General features: G+C 42.1%; 1 protein-coding gene across 2 annotated transcripts in view; it reads right to left on the minus strand.

Moving 5' to 3' along the window:
- The window catches only part of Setd2 (SET domain containing 2, histone lysine methyltransferase), a 95,773-nt gene extending 73,749 nt beyond the window's left edge, over positions 1 to 22,024 (minus strand). The window contains exons 1-4 of one of the 2 annotated variants that reach the window (XM_041676857.1): positions 21,781 to 22,024; positions 17,906 to 18,010; positions 8,183 to 8,198; positions 1,038 to 5,311 (exon numbers count right to left, since the gene is read on the minus strand). In XM_041676857.1, coding sequence (XP_041532791.1) covers positions 1,038 to 5,311; positions 8,183 to 8,198; positions 17,906 to 18,010; positions 21,781 to 21,851 — 4,466 coding nt within the window. In that variant the 5' untranslated portion in view covers positions 21,852 to 22,024. The remainder of the gene's footprint in view (positions 1 to 1,037; positions 5,312 to 8,182; positions 8,199 to 17,905; positions 18,011 to 21,780) is intronic. The other variant, XM_041676858.1, reaches the window with a different exon arrangement.
- Between the last annotated feature and the right edge of the window lie 4,615 nt (positions 22,025 to 26,639).

The following is a 26,639-nucleotide window of genomic DNA, read 5'->3' on the forward strand; positions in this document are numbered from 1 at the left end:
AATCAAGAGCTTTAGTTCAACCAGATCCAGGTACGGTGGCACATGCCTATAATCCCAGCACTAGGGAGGCTGACGCAAAAATACCAGTTTTATACCAGCCTTGGTTACTTAGCAAACTCTAGCCAGCCTGCTGTTTCACAAGAGAAAGAGTGTGTATATAACTGAATCAAATCTTTTATGAGACCCCTTAGTGGTATACATCAAACTTGTATACATCTGTTTAAAAAGTGTAGTACTAGCTCAAGAAGAGGCAAAGGCAGGAGGATAGAAAGATCAAAAGAGATCTGGGTCAGTCCAGATAATATAATGAGACATAATCTCAAAAATAAATGCAAAAATCTAAAAGAATAATCAAATAAAGATTTCAGAAGCAAATTTTTCTCAAAAAAGCGTTCTGGTAGAAGAATTAGGCTAACCAAGTTCTATTAAGTCCATAAAAACCCATGACAAAACTGATAGTGGTGACAAGTACTTGTAGTCCAAGCTCTTGGGAAGTGGAAGCAGAAAAACCAGGAGTTCAAGGCCAGCCTGAGGTGGATGAGACTTTGTCACAATAAAAGTTAAATAAATGAATGAATAAATAAATAGTCTTCTTAACCTTATGTACACAGTAAAAAAAAAAAATTAACAGAATGTTCAAAGTGCTTAAAGGGATGACAAGTAAACTGAACCAGGAGGGAACGCTACACAAAAGGAAAAGGCTCATCAGAAAGTATACACTAAAACCAGTCAAGGGGTGGAGAGAGAGATGGCTCAGCAGTTTGAAGTGCTTGTTATGCTTCCAGAGCATCAGGAAGCAGTTTGATTCCCAGGTGCTACCTCAGGTAGCTCAGATTAGAAAAAAGACACCACTTTTCTTATAGAAAAAAAAAATGAAAGGACTCTATTAGTAACTATAAAGAGAAAAGGACATTTTATAGATTCTGTTACTCTACATTTTACCAAACTCTTATTTCAGTCTAAACTGCTAAAAAGTTTATTTTCTCTTTACACAAAAGCAGCACAAACGTATCAACAAAAGCATTAGTTAGGCTCACCTTTCAGTTAAATAAACGTTTTCTTCAATAAGATCAAAGTAACAGGGCATCTTTCCCAGCTTGGCAAATTCTTTCCACCGCTGTGGGTCCCTGAAGTCATCCATCGCACAGGAAGGCCCCATCAGTCCCGAGTGGAGCGGTGCTGAGGTCTCCCCTGGTTCACTCTCCACTCTAACTTTCTTTCTAGCCTGCAGCTCACTATCACTTTCAGAATCACTCTCCAATTCTTGCCTTCGTTTTTTAGGGGGTCCTCTTTCTTTTATGTCATTTTTCTCAAAGTTTTTTGAAAAATCTTTCCTTTCATTTGTAATTAAAGAATCCTTAGTTGAATTGCTGCTTATTTCAGGTGCTTGCACTGATCCCTTGTCCTTTTGATGGAAGAAAAATTTATTGGACTGGCCTGAAAAATGTGATCCACTTCGCTGATCCCAATTCTCCTCTTCTTCCCGATCATCTGTTAAAGAATCCGGTACCTGTCCTTGAATTCGATCATAAGCAACCCCGGTTCCTGGAGGTCTGCCTGCTGATCTTGGATCCCAATAACCATTGCCTTGCCAGTAATTATGGGTCCCACCAAAATGTTCAGCATTTTGTTGATACTTGTGTGTACCACAGGCTCCATAGCTGCTGTCAGGTTGCTGGTATGTGCTAGTGGGCCTTTCTTGTTGGGAGAAGTCCCACCCTACGTTTCTGAGCTCTTCTGATGAGTGCAAGCCATCCATACGGGAAATGTCACAAGAGGAAGAAAAGTTCATCTCTGTTTTTCCTAGTCTACTACTATCAGGCCTATTAGAGAAAATTATCTGTTGCCGAGACTTATTTGGGATATCTTCAAAATCATCAGAATAAAGTGGTAGCTCTTGTGACCTAGATGTTTTGGCTCTTACTGTGTCCTCTGAATTTAGGTGACCTAGAGGGTCAGATTTCAAGTCTGTATGACTTGTACTATCAACCCCGTCACTTTGAGAATGAGCAATTTCAGGTAGGTGATTATCTACTTTTCTGCTGAACTGTGAATAAGAAGTTTCTAAATTCCTCTCTGTTCCTTTATGAAGGAAGAATTTTTCAGTCTGAGGACAGCCTTTACTTGCCATACTCTCAAACTTATCCTCATATGAATGTCTCCTTGACTCTAATCTTTCATCTTCCCAGTGGTCAGAATAATGTCGGTAGCTATGACTGCTCCGAGAAGAACAGGGACTTGTCTCTTCCATGGGCAAAGTAGAATTCTTTGGCACAACCACAACAGACTGGAGACGGTTTCTTGGGATACTGCTGTCATCAGACTCTGTACCTTCTGAATCACTTTCGTCACTTGAACTTCCAGAAGATCCAGAATAATCTTCATGGATAGTCGATATAATTTCAGGAGCATTACCACTACTGTCACATTTTAAGGTGTAAGTTATACCATCACTGTCTTCCATGGTTAAGTTCAAACCATAAGAAAATACAACTTCTGAGTCATCAGAAGTATGTGTATGTCCTCTTCCTTCTTCCTCATCTAAGATTTCTGCTCTTTCTCTTCTATCATGCAATATGGAATTCTCTTCTTCTTGAGCCTCTTGCAAAGACTGCCCAGATAATACATTATTGTGCCTGTTTTCCCAAGAAGCAAATCCCTTTCCTGAATCAGGAAGGGCACTACCCACTTCTGTTTCTTTCCCTACATACTTTAAAAACTCTGTGCTTTTTTTACTCTGCATGGCATCTAGAACTGAAGATGTATTCTCATCACATTTTATTCCTGGCGGAAGGCTCTGAAAAGATGAAACAATACCTGAACTCCCTATAGACTCATACAAATCATCAAAATGGTTAGGTGAGGCTGAACTAGTGCTACCAATGCTCTGCTTATATTCATCACATGCAAATTTTGAGTGCTGATCTGTCGGTTCTCTATTATCACATATAACTGTTTTTGATTCCAAATGCACATTCATAAAGCTATTCGAAGAAATCTTCATAACTGAAGGTTCAATATTTTCAGCTTCAGAGTTCTCAACTGGAGAACAGCATCTATCTGAATCTTTGGTTTTGTAACAAGAACGTCTCTTATCAATTGATTCTTTAATTGATGTTTTGGAATATTCTACAGTCTTACCTGGCAAAGACATGAGTTTATCATGGTGTGGTGACAACGAAGGTTCTGTTTCCCTAAATGGACTTTTAGACTTACTATGCTGCCTACAGCTATCTGAGTCTTTTTCTTTACATCTATCGATGTTCTGAAATCCATTTGATGAAAGCATGCAAGCCTTGATCAAAGGGGATACCTCTGATCCAGTCACACTATCATCAGAAGTCATTGAAATAGCATCTGTTTTAGAGGCACAAAATGTTGCCATATCAGATTCTGTCTCTGGAGATCCATTTATATTTAATTCAATAGAACAGAAACTTCTTAACTGATCATTTTTCACTTTTGATAATGACTCTAATTCTTTAATATTGTCAAGGCTATCGTGGCCTATAAATTCAGTCTTAAGAATAGGAGATTCATCTAGCTTTTTAAAAGTAGGTGAATCATTTAATTGATTTGATGGAGACCCAGTCTTTTCTCTTTCAGAAATTTTATTAATTATTCTTAATTCACTACCTTTTGAACAAGGAGTCTGCAAACTAAAAGAATGAGATTGTTTGCTTTCCTCATTTAATTCTGCACAACAGAAAGAATTTTTAAATTTATCAGACTTGGATACGGGTTTTGAAAGGGCAGATTTGTAACGGGAAGCACTGTTATCATGCTTAGAATAGGAGGACCCCCGTCGGAATCCCAGTTCAGTTGGGGAAGAACAACATCTTTTTATGGATTCATGCTCTGAAGTCCGCTTGGATTCTCTTTCTAGTTTTGAAGAATACTTTCCTCTTCTCTCTATCTCTAAGTAGGAGGTCTCAGTTTTACAGTCCCGATCAAATTTAGAGTAAGATGATGATGTCCTTAGGTCTCTGTAGGAATGGGATGAAGTGCGCCTTGGATATGACTTCTTATACTCATCTTCAGAGTCCGAGCTCTCCCGTGCCCTGTTATCTGTATAGGGCCGAGAATAGCGTGTCCTTTCACGGTAAGGTGAACTCCTATGGTAGCGTCGATCAGAATCATAATAATGAGATCGCTCTGACCGAGAATAAGACAAACTAGTTCTAGAGACTCTGTCAGATCTAGAACGAGATCGGCTCCGCCTTCGGTCTCTTTCAGACCTACATCGGGAAGATACATACCGAGTATCTCTTTCAAGTTTTGAGTAGCTAAAGTATTTATCATCTCTCTCTGTTTTGGATCTCGATGACTTCCCCAAATCCTCACTTTTTGAAGGTGCTGAGCTCTTTTTAAAATCTCTTTCCTTCTCAATGCTTGTGGAAGATTTTAAATCATGTGATCTTTGACTGGAGGATGTCCGTACAGAATCTTCATCAGATTCTGAACCAAGAAATGTGCCTTCAAATTGTGAAGATTTCTTCTTAGAACTCCCTTTTTTAGAACTGAGGCTTATCTTAGAACCATCTGAAACTTCTTCTTCCTTCCCAATATGGGAATCTTCTCTTTGTAGGGGATTATCTGCTTGTTCTTTCAAAGTCTGAATTGTGTGTTCTTCCAAACTGTTAGATACAATATCCTGTTTTATATCCACCTCTAAAGATTCTGGTACAATTTTAACTGGTGGTTCTTTCTGAACTCTATCCACTGGTGCAGTCATTAGTACTGTTACTGGGGGGTGTGGCAAGGCCACTGGCTCTGATATTGGTGCTGGTGGTGACGGTGATGTGGCTTGGGGAGGTGGAGGAGGTGGAGGTGGAGATGAAGATGGTGAATCTACAGTTGATTCTGCTATGACTGCTGGTAACTGTATTGTAGGGGGAGGGGGAGATGCTACCGCTGTGGCTGTAGCCAGCTGTGGCCTGGATGTCACATGAAGCAGATGTTTCTTAAAATGAATTCTACCCAATTCCACTCTTGACTTTGGTGGGGAAGATTCTTCTGTAGTAGGAAAAGTATCTCCTGTGTCCATTTTAACTTTAGGGTTTGAGTCTACTTGAAGAGTTGTAGCTGGGGAGTTTGGAGAATCACTTTGCTTTTCATTGCTAAGTGCAGTGAGAAACCTGTTCTGTAAAGTTTTCTTTGTAAGACTGAAGCTGAATGACACCTTCTGTCGTCCCTGTTCCTCCAAATTAACTTTTGTCTTCGTGCCTTTGGGCAAAAATCGACTAGAAGCAACACCTTTGAACATTGGTCCTTTGATGAAACCTGTTTTCTGCACATTTTCAATCTTTGCCTATAAAAGAACAAAGCAATTAATGGTAATAAATGCTTTCTTTCAAATTGTGAATATCATATTCACAATTGTCAATATCAAAATTTAAAATGTCAGAGAAAACTTTTAAAAATCATTAACAGTAGTATGATTTTCACTATGCTACAAATGTAGCTTTTCATTTATGAATTTAGCTTTTCATTATGAAACATTTTAGGCATAATCAAAAGTATAAAGACTAACAAATTACTAAGTATGCATCCCCAGCTTAAACAATTGCCTGTATTTTTTTTCCATTTAATCCTACATTATCCACATTGGCAGTATTTTCTAGATACCTAACTTTTTCTTTTTTTGTTTTGTGTGTTGGTTTTGTTTTTAGTTTTTTGTGTTAATGGCATTTTTTTTAATTTTATTGGGTTTTTTTTTTTACAACTTTATTTCATGCACATTGGTATAACGATGTCAGATTCTCTTGAACTGGAGCTACAGACAGCTGCGAGCTGCCATGTGGATGCTGGGAATTGAACCCGGGTCCTCTGGAGGAGCAGTCAGTGCTCTTAACCACTGAGCCATCTCACCAGCCCCTTGAATTTTGTTTTTGAGGCAGAATCTCACTATGCAGCCCAGGCTTGCTTTGAGCACATACTTCCACCTCATGCTTATACCTCCCCAGTGCTGGGTTACAAGGATGCACTACCATGCTCAGCTCAAGCAGCATTTTCTTTTTCTTTTTGTTTTTCAATACAGTTTCTCTGTGGCTTTGGAGCCTGTCCTGGAACTAGCTCTTGTAGACCAGGCTGACCTCAAACTCACAGAGAACACCTGCCTCTGCCTCCGCCTCCTCTGCACCACCACCGCCCAGCTCAAGCAGCATTTTCAAAAAAAAAAAAGTTTTAACCAGATATGTAGATGACATTTATATACATTTATATACCTTAATATACAAAGTTTGTTCTTGTGTTTTACTTATCTAAAAAACATCAAAGATCAAATAAGCCAAAGACCTCCTAGCATCACATAAAATCAGTAGAGGAGGGTAAAAAAATATATATATATGAGCCATACACTAGAGAATATTAAATCAATAGCTCTAAAATGAAGAAAAAAATTGCTTGGGGTATTTTTAATTTTTGTTTTTAAGGCAGGGATCAGCCAGGCGGTGGTGGCGCACGCCTTTAATCCCAGCAATTGGGAGGCAGAGGCAGGCGGATCTCTGTGAGTTCGAGGCCAGCCTGGTCTACAAGAGCTAGTTCTAGGAAAGGCTCCAAAACCACAGAGAAACCCTGTCTCGAAAAACCAAAAAAGAGGGCAGGGATCAACAAGCACCATTTTAATGACCTTCCCTCTTACAGCATTCATTTTAATGATAAAGTAGCCAAAAAAAGGCCTTCTATTATACTAGAAATTACTCTGCCTTAGCACACTACCACTATCTCTGCCTGGGCTACACACAAGTTTGGTAATGTTAATTTATTCTCCAATATTACTATGTAAACAAGATACAGCTAAGAAGTCTTCACCATTATCTGACAAAGTATCTGACAAATCACCAAAGGAAACAGTGGGAGTCATAAGTTAAAGGCATAATCTAGGTTTTTGAAAAGTAACAGAAAAGTCTACAGGCACAAACTCAAGCATGTATAAACATATGAGGCAGGTCTCGTCAGGAACACAGAGGTAAGTCTGCTTCTGCTCTCCAGCACTGAAGGGTAGGCACCACCACACCGCAGCCTCAAGCCTACATTAAAGACTAATATCAGAGCCGGGCAGTGGTGGCGCATGCCTTTAATCCCAGCACTTGGGAGGCAGAGGCAGGCGCATCTCTGTGAGTTCGAGACCAGCCTGGTCTACAAAAGCTAGTTCCAGGACAGGCTCCAAAACTACAGACAAACCCTGTCTCGAAAAACCAAAAAAAAAAAAAAAAAAGGCTAATATCAGGAGAGCAAGTCAAGTCCCAATTAAAAATTTGCCATCTATAACATTTTTCTAATAAATGTTCTTTAATTTATTATTGCCATTTAAGAGAGTAATTTTCCTCCTGAATATAGTATGATTGAAAATCAATTCTAAAGCTAGGTGCAGTGGCACACACCTTTGATCCCAGAATTCTGTTTGTAGAACTGCTAGTTTCTGTCACCTTTCTAAATTTCTTGGTTTTTTTGTTTTGTTTTGTTTTGAGACAGGGTTTCTCTTTAGCTTTGGAGCCTGTCTTGGAATGAGCTCTTGTAGACCAGGCTAGCCTCAAACTCACAGAGATCTGCCCGCCTCTGCCTCCCAAGTGCTGGGATTAAAGGCGTGTGCCACCACCGCCCAGTCACCTTTCTAAATTTCTTGAATCTTTTAAGTTTAAAATTATTTTCTTGTGGGCTGGAGAGATGGCTCAGAGGTTAAGAGCACTGCCTGCTCTTCCAAAGGTCCTGAGTTCAATTCCCAGCAACCACATGGTGGCTCACAACCATCTGTAATGGGGTCTGGTGCCCTCTTCTGGCCTGCAGGCATACACACAGACAGAATATTGTATACATAATAAATAAATAAATATTTAAAAGGCCGGGCGGTGGTGGCGCACGCCTTTAATCCCAGCACTCGGGAGGCAGAGGCAGGTGGATCTCTGTGAGTTCGAGACCAGCCTGGTCTACAAGAGCTAGTTCCAGGACAGGCTCCAAAACCACAGAGAAACCCTGTCTCGAAAAACCAAAAAAAAAAAAATTATTTTCTTGTTATATACAATATCCCTCATTAGAATGAGTTATTTTAACTATTAAGCAAAACTATTAATTTCATTTCACAATCAAAGGAACAGTTACCTTTAAATATTTTCAGCTTTTATCTAGATTCTAAAATGTACTTAAAAACCATTTCTTGAATGACTAGTTCAATTATACTTACCTCATTTTCTTCTTCTCTATTCCCATTCAGCCAAGAAAACATGCAAAAGAATAAAAAGGATCATAAATACTTAAACAAAATAAAACTTTTCATTAAAACAGATACTTAATATAATCTATCCTTTCGTTGTCCTAGTGACAACTCTGTAACAACTATTTCCTGAAGCTAGTGCAAGCCACTATGCTAAGTTCCAGAGCACAAAAGTAAGCAAGGCAGTACCTAACCTAGAAGAGATTACCTTTTCTAATAAGTAGCAAAATATAGATGCTACAAAAGCAATTCCTACATAAAGGAGTAAATATAAGGACTAAGTACATACAATGTAGCAGCAAAGTGGACAACTTTGTTTTTATTAAACACAGTTTAATAAAACAGGAATGCAAATAATCCTAAAATGTGGGTTAGTTCTTAGAGAATGTACTTTTGGAGTGATCCCAGGCAAAAGGTAAAGATTAAAACAGAACAGCTCCTACAAGTAAACTAAAATCCATTCACTGTTACCTCAAGTATAAGGTATAAGATAGAAAAAGGACACAATTAGATGGAATAAGGAACAGTGGGCATGTTTCTGATAAAGAATCACAGAACAGCCAGGGCAACACAGAAAAACTGTCCCACAAAAACAAATAAAATCAACAAATCAAATCTAGTGCTGAAGAGACGCCTCAGCAGTTGAGAACAATTGCTGCTCTTTTAAGGACCTGGGTTCAGCTCTCAGCACCCACATGCTAGTGCACAGCCATCTGTGCTCCAATTCCAGGGGATTCAACACCCTCTTCAGTCCTCCATGAGCACCAAGAATGTAAATGGTAAGTGAATGTAAGCACACACACATAAAATTAATACATACATCTAAGAAAGAAAAAGTTAAAAGAAAAAGCCAACTGTGAATGCCTCAAGTCTTTTCATCCAAACAAACTTATCTGTGCAAATTCCAGACCAGCTTGGTCTATATGACAACCTTCAGGCTAACCAGACCATGTGTCAAAAAAACTGAGATGGGCTTGGAAGATGGTTCTGTGGTTAACAGCAAAGGGCCTTCAGCTCCTAGCAATCACGCTAGAACACCTAATAACCATCTGTAACTCCAGTTCAAAAGAATTCATCTCTCTCTCTCTCTCTCTCTCACACACACACACACACACACACACACAATATCACACAATTAAAGTGACTGCCTAACGTAAACAAAGCCCTGGGTTCCTTCCTCAGTACTCAGGCAAAAACAAAAAAAAAATAAAACCACTAAGCCGGGCAGTGGTGCCACACACCTTTAATCCCAACACTTGGGAGGCAGAGGCAGGTGGATTTTCGAGTTTAAGGCCAGTCTGATCTACAGAGTGCGTTCCTAGACAGCCAGGCTACACAAACACTGTCTCGAAAATCCATAAAAATAAACAAACAATAATATTAATAGAGAAAAAGATGAAATTACAAACAAGCAAAAGGAAAGATCTCTAATTCAATCTATTATCATCTTGGTCTACAAAGCCTTCTAACACATTTGAGTGTCTGTGTGGCTTTCATTTAAACAATGGTATTTCTAGGTATTGTAACCATACTATACAAGCCATTATGTATTTCACTTTGTTCCTTAATCCTAAATACAGTTCGTAGCAAAAAAACATGTATAAATTAGAGTATCACTGAAAAGCATTAGGGGAGAGCTTTAAGAGCTGGGAACCCACAGGGAAGAAGAGACCCACATAGGTGTCCTCTGACAATATCCAGGTCATGGCAAGTGTAAGCCACATTCACATCACATAACAACCCCTCCACTTGTTCATATAGTAATAATTTAAAAAATTGTGAAATTATTCTTAACAAAGAAGAGCTACAAAGAGATAAAGACAGAGTCAAATTTCAAAATAAAATTTGGCCTTGTGGCATGAGGCCGTAGTCCCAGTCACTTAGAATGCTTTAGTAGGACTAAACAACATTAACAAGGCTCTTATCTCAAACACACTACAGAGGCAAGGTTGTTTACACCTGTTAATTCTATCTAAAACTTGGGAGGTAGAAGCAGAAGGATCACAAGTTCAAGGCCATTCTTGATTACTTAGCAAGTTCAAAACTAGCCTGGATGGTATATATGATACAGACTCAAATAGGGTGATGGGCAGAAAGCAGGCTCTTGTCTAACATGCATGCAACACCGGGTTTAATAGCCAAGACTGAATAAACTAGGTGAGGTAGTGCATGGCTGTAATCCTAGCACTTGAGCAGTAGAGCCAAGAGAAACAGAAATTCTAAGTCATATTCAATTACATAGTGAGTTCAAGGCCAATCTGTGCTACATAAGAAAAGCAGAGGTCACCAACCAGATGTAGGAAGCAAAATGAGAATGCCTTTCTGAGAAAAGGTACCAAGCCGCAAGGCTAAACCTAAGAATTATGGGTGAATTTAAATCATAAGAGCTAGTTAGTAATAAGCGTGAGCAATAGGCCAAATAGTTTAAAATTAATGTAAGCCTCCGTGGGTTTATTTGGGACTGAATGGCGGCAGGAATGGGCGGAACAGAAAATTCTGTCTACACCCTGCCTCAAGAAAACAAAAGTTAGAACACTTTATTGTTCATCATTTTAAAACACATACATTGGGGCTGGAGAAAAGAACTAAGAGCACTGGCTGCTCTTGCAGGGGACTCTGATCCAATTCCCAGCACCCACAAGGCCTCTCACAACTGTCTCTAACTCATCTCTCACAGGGTAGCTGACATTCTCTTCTGACCTCCAAGTACACTGCATAACTGTGATGCATAAGCATTCAGGCAGGCAGGCAAAACACCCATAAAGTAAAATAGGAAAAAAAAAAAACCCAACACATATACCTCAGGGGGGGAAAACTATACAAATATACAACTAAAATTACATCTTCCCAGAAAAAAAAACTATAAATTTGCATATCCTTATATACATAAGAGATGAGAGACCAAAGAAGAACAGTATAGGTATGAGTAGTAGCAAAGGGAAGAGCAACATATTTTACTGGGTTTCAAACCAGTGCCTGTTCACTCACTGCAGCTGCTGCTTATGCTTTTGTTTGTTTGTTTTTCAACACAGGTCCTGGGGTCCAGGCTATCCTGGAACTTGCTTTGTAGACCAGGCTGACCTTGAACTCACTGAGAGTTCTGCCTCCTGAGGGCCAGGCTTAAAGCCCTGCACCACCACTGCCTGGCTGAATCACTGCCTTTCCTCCAGCCCCTTTTCAGCACCCATTCACTGCTTCTTATCACATAGGGAAACTGAGACTTGAAAGTTTAGAAACTTTTACAACAATGTGACCTTAACCAATGATCAGGTCTGCATTCTTTAAAGATCTTTATTAGGAAATAATCAGAGTCAAAGTTACAAAAAATAGTATTTTTGTACTCTACCCAATTCTCCTCAACAGTAGCCATAGAGCTTAATATGAAATTGGAGCTGTTATCAGTTCAATTTCTAGTTTCATTTTTGTTGCTCTAATAATGAAACACTGACCAAAAGCAACTTAGGGTAAGAGTTTATTCAATTAACATTTCCAGGTTACAGTCTACCATCCTGGGAAGTCAGGGCAGGAAGTCAAGTAGAAACCACAGAAGAACATTGCTGTTTTGCTTGCAAGCTCAAGCTTAGCTTTCTTATAAAGAGCCCAGGACCACCTGCCTAAAAACTGGTGCCGTTCACAGTAGACAAGCACTCATACATTTGTTAATAAATATGATACAGGTCAATATGATCTGTGAAGACAACTCCTAGATCAATGCTTTACCCACTATGATTCTATAGGCTGTCTCAAGTTAACAACTAAACCTTACTAGGACCATATATTACTGCTCAGTAGATTATATTTTGTCACTATTTTTTTAAACACGGAACTCAAATTCATTTGTGTATAAACACAGTTCAATGCAATTTCATCCCATGTAGTTATGTGTAAGCACCACTACAATCAAAACGTAACTGTTCAGTGGCTCAATTATTCTCAATGTCTACATTTTAAAATTTGAATGGGAATGGATGCTTTGCTTGTCTGTGTGTATGTGCATCATGTGAGTGCCTGGTGCCCTTGGAGGCCATGAGACGGTGCTGGATCCTCTGTAACTAGAATTACAGATGGTTGTGAGTGGCCAAGTGAAACTGAAGTGCAGATCCTGTGTACTTACCCTCTGAGTCAACCTTCCAACCCTCAATATCTAGTTTATAATTTTTTCTAGGAATTCAATTTTGTTGTGTTTAAGTTATTGATCCATGACAGTGAAAAAAAAGAAGTATCCAGCTTATATTATATATAAAACATTCATCATGGTCCTTGAATTTTCTGGTACTTCACTGTACAATGTCCTAATTTAGGTCTACAGCAAAACTGCAATAGACAGATGATGCTAAGCTAGCAAGGCTCTAGTATTAGTAACCATCAAAATCTTCTCAAAATCACGATGTTAAGAACTGGGGATGTGTTCCCTCACACTGGGTGGCCTTGTCCAGCCTTAACACAACTACTGCAACTTGATATGCCACGTTTGGTTGATATCCATGGAAGCCTGACTTTTTCTGAAGAGAAAGAGGAGTGATTGAGGGAGGGAATAAGGAGAAGAGATACTGGGAAGAGAGGAGAGGGGAAACTGTGTGGTCAAGATGTGTGTGTGTGCGCGCGCGCACGCTTGTGTGTGTGTGTGTGTGTGTGTGTGTGTGTGTGTGTGTGTGTAAAATAGTGAAGAAAAAAAAAAGAAACTGGGAATGGCCAGGTAGTGGTGGTACACATGCCTTTACTCTCAGCACCTGGGAAGCAGAGGCAGGTAGAATCTCTGAGTTGGAGGCCAGCCAGGTCTACAGAATGAATTCCAGAATGGTTAGGGCCACACAGAGAAACCCTGTCTTCAAAAAACAAAAACTAAGAACTGGGGCTGTAGCTCAGAGTGCTAACAGATAAAGAACATGGATATGAGGCCCCAAGCTTGGTTCTCAATAATGAAATAAAAATTTAAAAAGAAAAAACTTGGGCTGGAGAGATGGCTCAGAAGTTAAGAACACTGACTGCTCTTTCAGAGGTCCTGAGTTCAATTCCCAGCAACCACATGGTGGCTCACAGCCATCTGTAATGAGATCTGGTGCCCTCTTCTGGCCAGCAAGCATACAGACAGACAGAACACTGTATACATAATAAATAAATCTTTTTTTAAAAAAAGAAAAACTTATAAACCAAATGTTATATAAATATATGTGTGTGTGTCTTTTAAACACTTATACAGGGCAGCAGAGATGGCTCAGCAGTTAAGAACCCTCCCTGCTCTCACAGAGGGCCTGAGTTCAGTTCTCAACACCCAAACAGAATGGCTCCCAATTGCCTGGAATGCCAGCTCTGGTCCCTGCATTCATGAACACATACCCACACACATATACACATATATTCTAAAAATAAAACCTTCACTTATATAGATAATAACAGTGAAAACAAAAATGCTTAAGTAGTGAATGCATGTCAGAAAAACATGCAGCTAACAAAAATATTTCCAGTAAGCATATGCCCAGCTGAAATATATGCTATCATATTTTAATCCCTGCCCCTCATTTCTTGTTGTCTAGTACCACACCATTATCTTCTTTAATAATAAAGAAAAAAAATACTCGCCGGGGCAATGGTGGCGCACGCCTTTAATCCCAGCACTCAGGAGGCAGAGATAGGGCAACCTGGTCTAGTTCCAGGACAGGCTCCAAAGCTAGAAAAACCCTGTCTCCAAGAGAAAAAAAAAAAAAAAAAAGTATATGACCAATGTTGTTATGAAGGAAAATCTTTTCTATTCAGTTAACACTATTTTAATGTGTTCATATCAACTAATAACAGTATTTCTTACACAAAGCAATGTATAATAGGCAATATTGCTGATAATTGCACAACTGGATTCCTATGTTATCGCATAATAGAAGTTTGGTTTTTAATGGGCCTGGTAAAGTTACCATAGAGTATACCTATACTTTAAATAACGGAACCTTTGAAATACATTTTTACCAATTTCTTCTCTCTCTCTCTCTCTTTCTTCCAAGCCAGAGTTCCTCTGTCCCTGGCTGTCTGGAAACTCATTCTGTAGACCAGGCTGGCCTTGAACTCTGAGATCTGAATGCCTCCACCTCTGGAGTACCAGGATTAAAGGTGTGCACCACCATACCCAGCTTTATTTTATGTGCATTGGTGTTTTGCCTGCATGTATGTCTGTGTAACCAGAGTGTCATGTATATATATATCCAGGGTGTCAGATCCCCTGGAACTGGAGTCACAGTTATGAGCTTCATGTAGGAACTGGAATTGAACCCTGGTCCTCTGGAAAAGCAGTCAGTGTCTCAACTGCTGAGCCATCTCTCCAGCCCTACAGTTTTACCAATTTATAATTAGGTACTTTATTGTATGTTAATAAAATTCATATCTTTGGCTAACCCGACTATACTTTCAGCACAGAAGCAGAATTATAAAATATGTAGTTTATGTTTTAGAATGCAGAGTTGCCCTGGGAATAAATTATTGGCAGTTATATTTTTTTTAAAATATTTATTTATTTATTATGTATACAATATTCTGTCTGTATGCCTGAAGGCCAGATGAGGGCGCCAGATGTCTTTACAGATGGTTGTGAGCAACCATGTGGTTGCTGGGAATTGAACTCAGGACCTTTGGAAGAGCAGGCAATGCTCTTAACTACTGAGCCATCTCTCCAGCCCCCTGGCAGTTATATTTTTAACCAGACAAAAAGAAAAAAGAAAAAGAGAAACAGAAAATCAAGGCTAGCCAGGCATGGTGGGAGGCAGAGGCAGGCACATCTGTGTTTGAGGCCAGCCTGGTCTACAGAGGAAGTCTACCCTATCTCAAAAAACCAGGACAACAAAACTGACAACAGTGAGCTAGCATAGCAGGCAAATGCACAAGCCACCAAGTTTGACTATCTGATTTCAATCCCTGGGATTCACACAATAGACAGAAGGGAATGACTCCCAAAAGTTGCCCCTAACCTCCACAGGTATATAGGTACTCACACACATACAAAAACCCTTCCTAGGGGTTGGAGAGATGGCTCAGAGGTTAAGAGCACTGACTGCTCTTCCAGAGGTCCTGAGTTCAGTTACCAGCAACCACATGGTGGCTCACAACCATCTGTAATGAGATCTGGTGCCCTCTTTTGGTGGGCAGGCATACATGCAGACAGAACATTGTATACATAATAAATAAATGTTTTAAAAAATTTAAAAAAAGGGGCTGGAGAGATGGCTCAGTGGTTAAGAGCACTGCCTGCTCTTCCAAAGGTCCTGAGTTCAATTCCCAGCAACCACATGGTGGCTCACAACCATCTGTAATGAGGTCTGGTGCCCTCTTCTGGCCTGCGGACATACACACGGACAGAATATTGTATACATAATAAATAAATCGATAAATATTTAAAAAAAAATTAAAAAAAAAAACAACCCTTCCTAAAGAGAAGGTCTAACTATACTTGGCAAGGAAGTGGGCAGTAGCAAGAGCTATTAGTCAGAAACCACCACTTGCTCCAGATTCTTGCAAGCCCACAGCAGTGCTCCCAGTAAGCAGCCCTTCTATCGGGCCTGTTTGCACGATTATATTCTTATCAACACCCACACCATCCCAAGCTATTTTCACTAGCAAGATGTTAGCATTTGACAGAAAAAGCACTCTAAAATAAAAGGCAGCTTTAGAGACTCACACCAACTTTAGAACTCAATTTAAATAACCAATTTACTTACTCAGCTGGAAAGCCACTAAGCAGCCCCTAGGCTTGACCAAAATGAAACAAAAGACTACCAGACCTTAATGTTTTCTAAAATGTCTCATTTGTAGGCCCAGCGGTGGTTGCGCACGCCTTTAATCCCATTATTCTGATCTATTTTAGCCATAAGGCTCTGTATCTTTTTCAGCTGGCAGGTCACATCCTGCTTCCTTGGTGGTCTGCACAGGACTGGGAGGAATCAACTTCCTCCTTCCCAGAATTCTCCTGTTCTCATTGCATCATTTCTACTTCCTGTCTGGTTTTCCCCGCTTATACTTCCTGTCTGGCCAATCAGCTTTATTTAAAACATGATTGACAGAATACAGACAATTCTCCCACACCATTTCCCCCTCTTTTTAAAAAAAAAAAAAAAGGAAAATATCCATAAAAAAAAAAAAAAGGAAAATATCATTTTTGGGAATGTGGGCGTAATATTCCAGGCTACTTCCAGCTGGTTTGGGCACTGATAATCTTATAGGGACCTAACATGGTCTACAGTGTGAGCTTCCAAAGACAGCCAGTGCTACACAGGGAAACCCTGTCTTAACAACAAAAACAATGGTGACCTTTAGGGGACCAGAAGCAGGCAGATCTCTGTGTTTTAACTCAGCCTGGTCTAAACAGTAAGTTTCAGGACAGCCAGCTCTACATAATGAGCGAGACTCGTCTCAAAAAAAAAAAAAAATGCCGGACACAGTGGTGTACACTCCCCCCCCCCCCAACACATACATACAGGGGCTTGAATCTAGAGCCTCGTGCATGCCATGCCAGTGTTCAACCACTGAACTCTATCACCAGATAGAGTTTCTTTAAGACTGGGTCTAAGGCTGGCCTTGAATTAACTCAGTAACCCAACCATGCTTTGAATATTTGATCCTCCTGCCTCAGACTACCAATCACTAGGAGGATTATTAGTCTGTACCATCAGGCCTATGGAGGGTACACATTTGTAATTTTGGCTCTTAGAAGGCCAAGGCAGGAGCTGAAGGTCACCAGCAGGTACCAGTGTCTTAACAGCAAACAACCAAAAAGGCTCACACACTAAATCTTCACAGTGGAGCTTTCAAAGGAGAATTTCTTTCTTTTTTTTTTTTAAAGAATATTTTTTTAATATTTATTTATTTATTATGTATACAACATTCTATCTGTGTGTATGTCTGCAGGCCAGAAGAGGGCACCAGACCTCATTCCAGATGGTTGTGAGCCACCATGTGAACTCAGGACCTCTGGAAGAGCAGGCAATGCTCTTAACCACTGAGCCATCTCTCCAGCCCAGAATTTCTTGCCTCATGGTGTCACACCTATATTCTCAACACTGAGAAAGCAGAGGCACAAGAGCCATGGAGTTCACATTAGCCTTGACTACAACACTAAGATTTATCTAAACTATAAACCAAGATGAATTTTCGGTCTTTATTTTTACTACAGTGGAACAGTGGATGTCTTGTAATCTCACCCAGTCTAGTGGCTTTGTACACTGCCTAAATAGATTACTACAGCCGGGCAATGGTGGCGCACACCTTTAATCCCAGCACTCGGGAGGCAAAGGCAGGCGGATCTCTGTGAGTTCGCAGGCGGATCTCTGTGATTTTGAGACCAGCCTGGTCTACAGAGCTAGTTCCAGGACAGGCTCCAAAGCAGCAGAGAAACAAAAAAAAAAAAAAAATAGACTACAAATTTACAAATTTATCTCCAGTTTAGACCTCCCCTCCCCTCCCCTACAACACCAGACTTATGTAACAATCCAACCTAAACATCTTAACAAGCATCTCCAATTTACTGTGGGAAAAAAAAAAAAAAAAACCCTACTAATCCCAATTTGCTCTTTCTACATCACCCCTAACTCAGTTGAGGGCAAATTCTGACAGACCAAAAGTCTTAGAATCACCATTAACTTCTCTAACATGTCATGTGTCAACAAATCCTATTTACTCCTCCACAAACATCGAGCACCCATCTAGTTCAGATACTACCTTGGTATAAGCCACCAGCAACTTTCTTCTGGATTACTAGCTTCTTTACAAGTCTTCAGGCTTCCACTCTGTTCCTCTGCAATGCTACAAATGAGCCTTCTGAAGCTGAAAGCAAATCATATCATTCCTCTGATTAAAACTCAGTGGGGTGCACATGCAGTGCCAGATACTCAGGAAGCTGAGGCAGGAAGATTATTTGAGCTCAAGAATTCAAAGTAGCCTGGGTTACTCTCAAAACACAAAATCACACAAAAACCCCAGCCAAATCTGTAGAATTCGTGGAATCTTCGTGGAATCTGCACTCATGATATTGTGAACCTGTTTACTATCACTTTCCTTCTCATTACTGAGAAGAGTTTATACTACTGCCTCAACAAGTTATTACCCCTACTTGAATTATAATGGTTACTGCCCAACCACCCCAACTCCTGCCCCTCCCACCGGACACACTTTCTTTTTTTTTTTTTCTGAGACAGAATTTCTGTCCTGGAATAGGCTCTGTAGGCCAGAGGTGGCCTTGAACTCACAGAATCTACCTGCCTCTGCCTCCCAAATGCTGGCATTAAAGGTGCATGCCACCACCGCCCGGCCACACACGTATTTTATATCTCGGCCTAATTATTACTCTCAAGGATGCTTACTAGTTACCCCACTTTAGATAGTTACTCCTTCAACAATAAGAAATTTCCCACACCCTATAGGATTTCCAAGGCATTTTACCTTTGGTCATTCCTCATAATTTATTGTTTATTGACCTCATTGGAATGTAAACTTCACAAGAATAAATTTTTCTTGTTCCTACAGTGCCAACCTTTAGTAAAGACAGGCTTGTGTTTACAAAAAAAAAAAAAGTTAAATGCCACTTTTATCATTTGTTTGTCTCCTCCTTACGACAAGTTCCTGAGGTCTCTGTTGGAATCTACCCTACACTATCACGGACATCCAATGTAGTTAATCAAATGATTATAGCCATTTCACCTGAACACAATGTCATTTACACTGTAGGAAAAGCCAAGGCCTACTCATATGCACCTGACTAAGAAGGCGCAGAAGACAAATACAGATCATCAGGCCCAACTCAAAGTATAATCAAAGCAAATTTACATTCCAACTGACACTTCTTCAGAGAACCATTTCAAACCATCCCAAGGCTGAAAGGGAATGAATGACTTGCCCCTTCACAACCAAGCTTCCCCTCAACTACAGCCAACTTCATCTTTTATCTTAAATCATACCTCTCAATTTTCCGTATTAACCCTGGCTAAAAGTACTTGAACACACCACACTCTGTGCCAAGAGCTGTTCACTCATCTCATGTAATCTTCTCCAAAGCCCTAGAAGTTGCTACTATTAGGATAACCGTCTCCAAAATGGGAAAAAACAAATTTAAAGGTAAGTCATTTGTTCAAGATTAGTGTTCAAGTGCAGGTTTGTCTGACTCGAAAATATGGTTCTTTAACCTTGCATTGTGCTTCCCAGTTTTAAACACTACTTCCTCACGTGGTCTGCTATCACTTTACTTCTCATTTCTTGACCAGGCCTCATTTTCTTCATATGTAAAAGAGGGGATATTGTTCAAGATGCCTGCCAACATCAGTCCAGTACTAAGAAACATTTTATAACCTATACAGGTAAATAAACAGGGAAAAAAAAGACATGTATTAGAACTTACTCTTCATATTAAGAACTCTGAAGCAGTAATGTCAGAAAAGCAATAAAATTTCCGAGACTGAAAAACAATAAACATGATTTCTCACTGTAGTTAAGTTTTTCTGACTCCATTTTTCCACATATTATGAAAAATGTTTTGCTCCAAAAAAAAAAAAAAAAAGGATATAATCTTATCAGCAAGGATGATGTCTTCACCATGCAACCTGGAACAAGTCACTGAAAGGCTCTTGGCCTTTCCTGGGCTAGCATGTTACTTTGTACAAGGAAAGCAATCAACATTTACTGAATGACACAAATTCCTCCTGAGGTTTTTAACCTCTCAAACCAAAAACCTATAACAGAACTTTGCTACTGAACTAATTAGACAGTAAATCCAAACATTCCAATTAAAATGTTAATCCAAAATCAAGAACCCAGGGAAGGATAAAGCCATGCTGGTTTACTATTGCAAGGGAAAGATGGATTTTGTTTTATTAAGACCACATAAAAGACTGTGCATAGAGCTGACCTATATTATTAAGCCTTCTGCAAAGCACAGAACAAACTAAAATGCCAGAGAACAGCTTTAGGGTCTCTGCAAGCTTAAAAGAAGGCGAGATGAAACTACTCAGGCTCTTCTTAGGTGAAAACAGGACCTTTAAAATTGTCCCAATAAAATTTTGTACTTTTCTTAAGGCAACATAAAAAGATTTTGCTTTTTGTGTGGATATAACCAACACCCCAACAAAATAACTTTTATGTTACAATATCAAAGAACTATCTTGGAAGATTCAGACAGTCCTGAACCAAGGTTAAAAATTTGGCAAAGGTTCCAAAGACTGTGTAAAGTGTCATACTTTAGTTATGAAAGTTTAACAGCTTCACTAGATCTCCCCACAAACGTTAACTTTGGAGAGAATTTTCTGTGCTCTGAAGTGTATCAATATGAGCAAAACGAGTTAAACAATGGTTTTTCAAGTCGGTTTGTGGCCCGCACCCATATTGTAATCCGAGCGGTCAGGAAGCTGAAGAGGGAGGGTCCCAGGTTCAAGGCCAGCCTGAGCAACTGGGTGAGACCACTTAGCTAAAAAAACAAAATGATCCTGTAGAAATTTAGGAAGGAACTGACTCCAGACTCTGAAGTGGAAGCTTTCTGTTTACTTTTGTTGTGTTTTGAGGCCATCTTCAATAAGCAGCCAAGGCTGCCTACAGTCCTAACTCAGGTGGTAGTGGCGCCTCCAAACCTGACTGCTAAGCTTGCTGTGCTATCAGATACTGCCCAATAGAAATATAAAAATGTCCCAGACTGAAAAGAAACTATACTTTGGACAAAACTATGTTTCACTATTTTCTTTAGAGACTATGCAGAGATTATGAGGTCTCTTAAAATCTTCACACGGAGCAAAAAGTCACCCTTGTAGGTAAGATTCTGTTACCTAAGAAATAGTATGCCAAAGCGTTCAAGCCTCATAATCGAGAAAAGAAACGTTCGTCGGGTTTTCACTTTCAGGTAAAAACAAAAAACAAAACTGGTGTCACCTCAACAACGGGACCAGACAAACCTCGCCACCATTACAAAACCCAAGTGCCAAAGGTACAGAATGTGAAGCTCACAGCACTATTGGGCCTGGGTCGGGTGCCCAAGGGGGGAGCGGGGGGAGGAATCAAAACCAAGACTGCAACGCGGGGCCCCTCCGCGGATCACTGCAGAGAGACGCGCGCTAGGCCCTTCCGGTCCGAGTTGCCGTCACCGGTAGGCAGGGCGACGGGTCGAGCTTCCACCCGAGCCCGGGGATTCTCGGCCTAGACTCGCCGGCGTCCTATAGCCGACTTTGGCCTCAGCCGCGCCTCGGACTATGCACCGTGGTCTGCGACCGAAGCCTGGACCGCCGCCGAGCGTCCTGAAGGAGCTGCGGGGAGCGCCGAGCTCTGGGCCGGCCGACTGAGGACGCGGCAACGGCAGTGGAGGCTGTGGCCGCCCCTCCCCCACCGGGCCGCCCCAACTGCCGCTGCGACGCGAGCAGCGGTATCCGCGCCAGGCTTAACCGCCCGGCCGGCCGAAGCCAAGCGAGGCGGCCTGAGGTGGCCGCGCCGGGCCTGTTCCCCACCGCGACCGCGCGAAGCCGCCCAAGGACCCGTTATTCCGCGCGCCGCCACCGGTCAGGACGCGCCGCCCTCGGCTGAGGCGACCGACGGCAGCGGGAGGCCGCGGACCTGAGACTTACTCAGGGGTCGGGTGCTCGGGATCGTAGAAATCCCCCATCTTCGGTGGCGGCTGCGACGGCAGCTGCTTCATGAGGAGCAGCTGGAGGCGGCGACGCTAGCCCCCTCCCCGCGGCAGGCCGATGCGGGGGAGGGGACCGGAGGGGAGGAGGCCGCTGGTCCGATCGCGGCGGCGGCAGGGGCGGCCCGCGTCGCTGGCTGGCTGGCTCGCCCGCTCACTCCCTCCCTCCCTCCGGCAACCGCCCGTCGCTCCCTCCCTCACACACTCCCGGAGCAACGCGCACCCCGCCCGCCCTGCAGCCTTGCAGGCCCAGCCCCTTAAAGAGACACGCACAGGCAGCCCACCGGCCGCCAGTCGGCGCGCCTGCCCCAGCCCGCCGACCCTGGCAGGGGCGGGTGCACCCCGAGGGCCGGGCCGGGCCTCGCCTGCGGCTTCCCGGAACAATAAGTCCCAGGGCTGCGTGTTGTAGGCGGGTCCCGGAGCTGGGGGGGGCGCCACCGCTACCCCTCCCCGGGCGATAGCCCGAGCCCCTCAGGACACCGGCCTTCTTCCCTCGAAGCCTGCCACCACCCGCCGCCCGAAGCCCGGGAGCCCTCGGAGAGCCCGGCCTCCAGGCCGTGAGGTAGCGCAGCGGCCGCTCTCGCCCCTTTATTTCTTCTCTCCAGCCTCTTCATCCCGCTCTCCACGCGAACGGAAAGCCAGCTAAGCTGGGGATGCTTCTCGGGCCGGGCTACTCGGACACGCCCCCCTCCTTCAGCCTCCCGCCGCCCCCCCGCCCCCGTTGCCCCACCACCTCCTGCCTTCCTCCTACAACCACCCCCCCATCCGGTATTCTGCCCTCACCCCAAAAGGCTGAAAGGCAATGTTTGTTGCTTAGGCCTCGGAGGCAATGAGTGGGGAAAAGGTTATTAATTGCTCTCTTGCAAAAGAAAAAAAAAAAGGTTAGATAACGTGAAGTACGAGCTTTTTGTTTCTGGGAGGAGAAGTTGGACTGCGCGAGAAACTGTTAGGCAAACTTACACGATGCCGAATATATAGTAGTTGCGTATCATGAAAGTGACAGTAGAGAGTTCAAATCTTTGTGGAGTTTTGGGGGGAAGAATAACCACTAATTTTTAATTGGATTTACCAATAAATTGAAATGTGATTTAACAGAAGTCCTTCACTAGCTAACTTTGTCGTGTTGTTGATGTTTAGACAGGATCATCTGTAGACTTTCCTTTAACACTTGAACGTACACCCTCTTGAGTGCTGGCATTCTGGGTTTTAACAAGTTTTTTGGTTCAAGATAGGGTTTCTCTGTGTATCTCTAGCTATTCTGGAACTCACTGTGCAGACCAGACTGGCCTTGAACTCAGAGACCCGCCTGCCTCTGCCCCCCCAAGTGCTAGGATTAAAGCCATGTGCCCCATGGCCCCGCCCTCGCTTTTAAAGTGTATTTTTAAAATGGTGTTTATCTGTATGGTGTGTGTTGAGGACACACGTGTGGGGACCAAAGAACATTAGACATTAGCGAGTCCATTCTCTCCTCCCAATATGTGGGTCCCAGAGATGTAACTTCCATTATAAGGCCAGGCAGCCAGTGCTTTTATGGGCTGAGCCATCTCCTGAATTTTTTTTTTTACTTGTATGTAGGTAAGCAGTATCTATTTTCTCTTTATCATTTTATATAGAGGTTAATCGGGCTTTATTTTTTTTCCTGGTAACTTTAGCCAGATTCAAGGTGCACAAAACTCTTAGGTGTCAGTCTCCCACAGCCATTCTTTTGTACGTGAGTTTTCATCTGTGGCTCTAGAATTTGATATGTACCTTATGCTGACCATAAACTCAAAATTCTCCTACCCCAGCCTCCCTGATGCTGGAGTTACAGGTGCCGGTCACCACAGCCTGCTGAAGATGAAAGTTTAAAATGTGAACAGATTCTCACTGATCTGAGGATAGAGGTACTTGTGAAACCCTGAACTTCCTCTTTTTCTTCACTTTTCTGTCTGTTTATTTGGGGCAGGGTTTTGTGTGTCCCAGCTGGCCTTGATCTCTGTATGTAGCCGCTGATGACTTGAACTTCTCTTCCTCCTGCAGCCACCCCTCAGTGCTGAGGTTACAGGTATGCATCAGTTTATCTGGTGCTGGGAATTGAACTCACGGCTTCTGAAATACTGGACAAGCACTCTATCAATTGAGAAACATTCCCAATACATAAAACCCTAAACTTAACAGATGTCAACACATTTTAAGTTATTATAGTCCAATGGATAAGTTCTATCTGGCACTATGTATACCAGGCAGTTTCTAGCCATATGATACTGGACATGACTGTTTCTCGGGCTTCTACTGCCTTGCCTATAAAATAGAAGTGTATCTACCACACAGATAATATTGGTGAACATGTTTGTACAATGCCTCTTACTAAACAATAGGGTATATTTAAGGCTTTTTTTTAAGATAGTTTCAATTTGTAGTCCAGGTTTGCCTTGAACTTGAAGTCCTCCTGCATCAGCCTTTTGGTGGATCACCATGCCCAACTCTTAGATTTTGAATAGGTTTGGAGCACTTTGCCTTAAATACTCCATAAGCCACTGGCAGCCACTTGGCACTAGAATAGAGCTATTTTAGGTGGGAACAACAAGCTGAGAGGAACCTAAGGTAGCGTGTGCAGGTTTCCCATTTCCTTAAAAACAAAGTAAATGGAGCTGGAGAGATGGCTCAGTGATTAAGAGCACTACTCTTCTTCCAGGGGAACCAGGTTCAATTCCTAGCACCAACGTAGCAGTTCATGACTGTCAGTAACTCCAGTTCTGCAGGATCTGACACCTTCACACTGATGTGTAGACAAAACACCAATGCACATAAAATAATTTAAAAAAAAAAGCAGTTTTTTAGCAGGGGACAGAATAGTACTTGCCAGGTGATGATAACAGTCTGGTCATAACCTACTGGAGTAAGCATGTCAAACCATGGGGTCAGTGGAAATCATAAGGCCCATAACTCTTTGATTCAGAATTTTCAGTCAGGCAGTATTTTTGAGAGTATTCAGGAACCTCTGGAGTCTGCTTTACTGTGCCTATCCCAGGTTGGCCTCTTCCTCCAAGATAGGACTGCAGATATGTCCCTCTGCATGCAGGCTAGATTCAAGGCAAAGACAGGCATCCTTGGAACACATACTGGCAGGGATCAGGGGCATCAAGGTCATCCTCAGCTACACAGTGAGATTGGGGCCAGCCTGTGCTATGGGAGACTCTGGCTCACAATATAAAACATGGTTTGGATATCCTTTTTTTCTTTTCAGCCAGACTTGCCCTAGTTCCCTATCCTCCTACCTCCTTCCCTGTATTTACTATGATCAGCTTCCTGACCAAAGCAGTGAACACTTTTTAGCTTATTGGATACCGCTTCCCCCCCCCCTTTTTTTTTTTTTTTTGGATTTTTGAGACAAGGTTTCTCTGTGGCTTTGGAGCCTATCCTGGAACTAGCTCTGTAGACCAGGCTGGTCTCAAACTCACAGAGATTCGCCTGCCTCTGCCTCCCGAGTGCTGGGATTAAAAGCGTGCACCACCATCGCCCGGCTCCCCCCCTTTTTTTAAGATATGGTCTCACTGTGTAGCAGGCAGGCCTTAAACTCAGAGATACAGCTGCTTCTGCTTCCTGAGTGCTAGGACTAAAGGTGTGAGTCACCATGCCCTACCAGCCCATGCTTTTGTACAGAAAGCCCTCCAATGTATTTAAAGGAAAAAATGTCCAAAATCACCAACATGAAACCTATTCCCACTCCTAGAGTGCTGAATACCATAAAAACCTTGAGAATTACTCCTCCTAGTAGTATCTCCCATGGACCCAGACCACATCCATCCCATCACACTTCAGGGTGGCTACTAGTAGCCCTTAAAGTCAACTTTGGTGATTGATTAAAAAAAAAAAAAAGGAAGAAAGCCCAAGTGTGGTCATTCCCCACAGGTATGTCCTAGGATTTGGTAAAGGGATGGGAAACGTCTTTAGAACAGGGGAATACCGGATGACCCTGAGCACAGTCTTCAAAACTATTTGTGATAAATTAAAAAAAAAAAAAAAAAAAAGCCGGGCGGTGGTGGCTCACGCCTTTAATCCCAGCACTCGGGAGGCAGAGGCAGGCGGATGGATCTCTGTGAGTTCGAGACCAGCCTGGTCTACAAGAGCTAGTTCCAGGACAGGCTCCAAAGCCACAGAGAAACCCTGTCTCGAAAAAACAAAAAAAAAAAAAAAACTATTTGTAAATTTTCCCCCTTCTGGTGCTGAAAATTTAACCCAGTGGTTTGCATATGTTAGGTGTCCTAGTTAGCTTTGTCAACTTGACTTAGCCTAGAGTCACCTGAGAGGAAAGCCTCAGCCAAGGAATTGTTTAGATCAGATTGGTCTGTGGGCATTTGTGTGGGTAGTTATTAGTGGAGGATGGCCTAGCCCACTTTGGGCAGCACATACCTAAGTAGCTGGTCCAGGGCTGCATAAGAAAACTAGCATAATTTCTGCTCTGATTTCCTGAAGTGATGGACTGTGTCCCAGAAGTGTAAGCCATTTCCTCCCCTAAGCTGCTTTTGGTCCAGGTGTTTTATCACAGCAACAGAATGAAACAGAACACTAAGCAAGCGGCCCCTGCCGCTGAACCATATCCACAACCAATATAAAGACTTTGAACTAATATATTGACTAATATACAAACGAATATAGATTGACTGATACAACACAAAAGCAATTAGATGTGTTCTAAGATAGAACTGGGTGTTACCTTTTTTCGCAAATGGCATTTTTTTTCTACACATCCAGGCCAGAGTTCTGACTCAAATGGAACCTGACTAAGGCTTGGAAAAACAAAAGGTCATTCCCTGTGGA

Source organism: Microtus oregoni, unplaced genomic scaffold, assembly GCF_018167655.1.
Source record: "Microtus oregoni isolate MIOR12 unplaced genomic scaffold, Mior012 000028F_ref0000031, whole genome shotgun sequence".
Lineage (NCBI taxonomy): Eukaryota > Metazoa > Chordata > Mammalia > Rodentia > Cricetidae > Microtus > Microtus oregoni.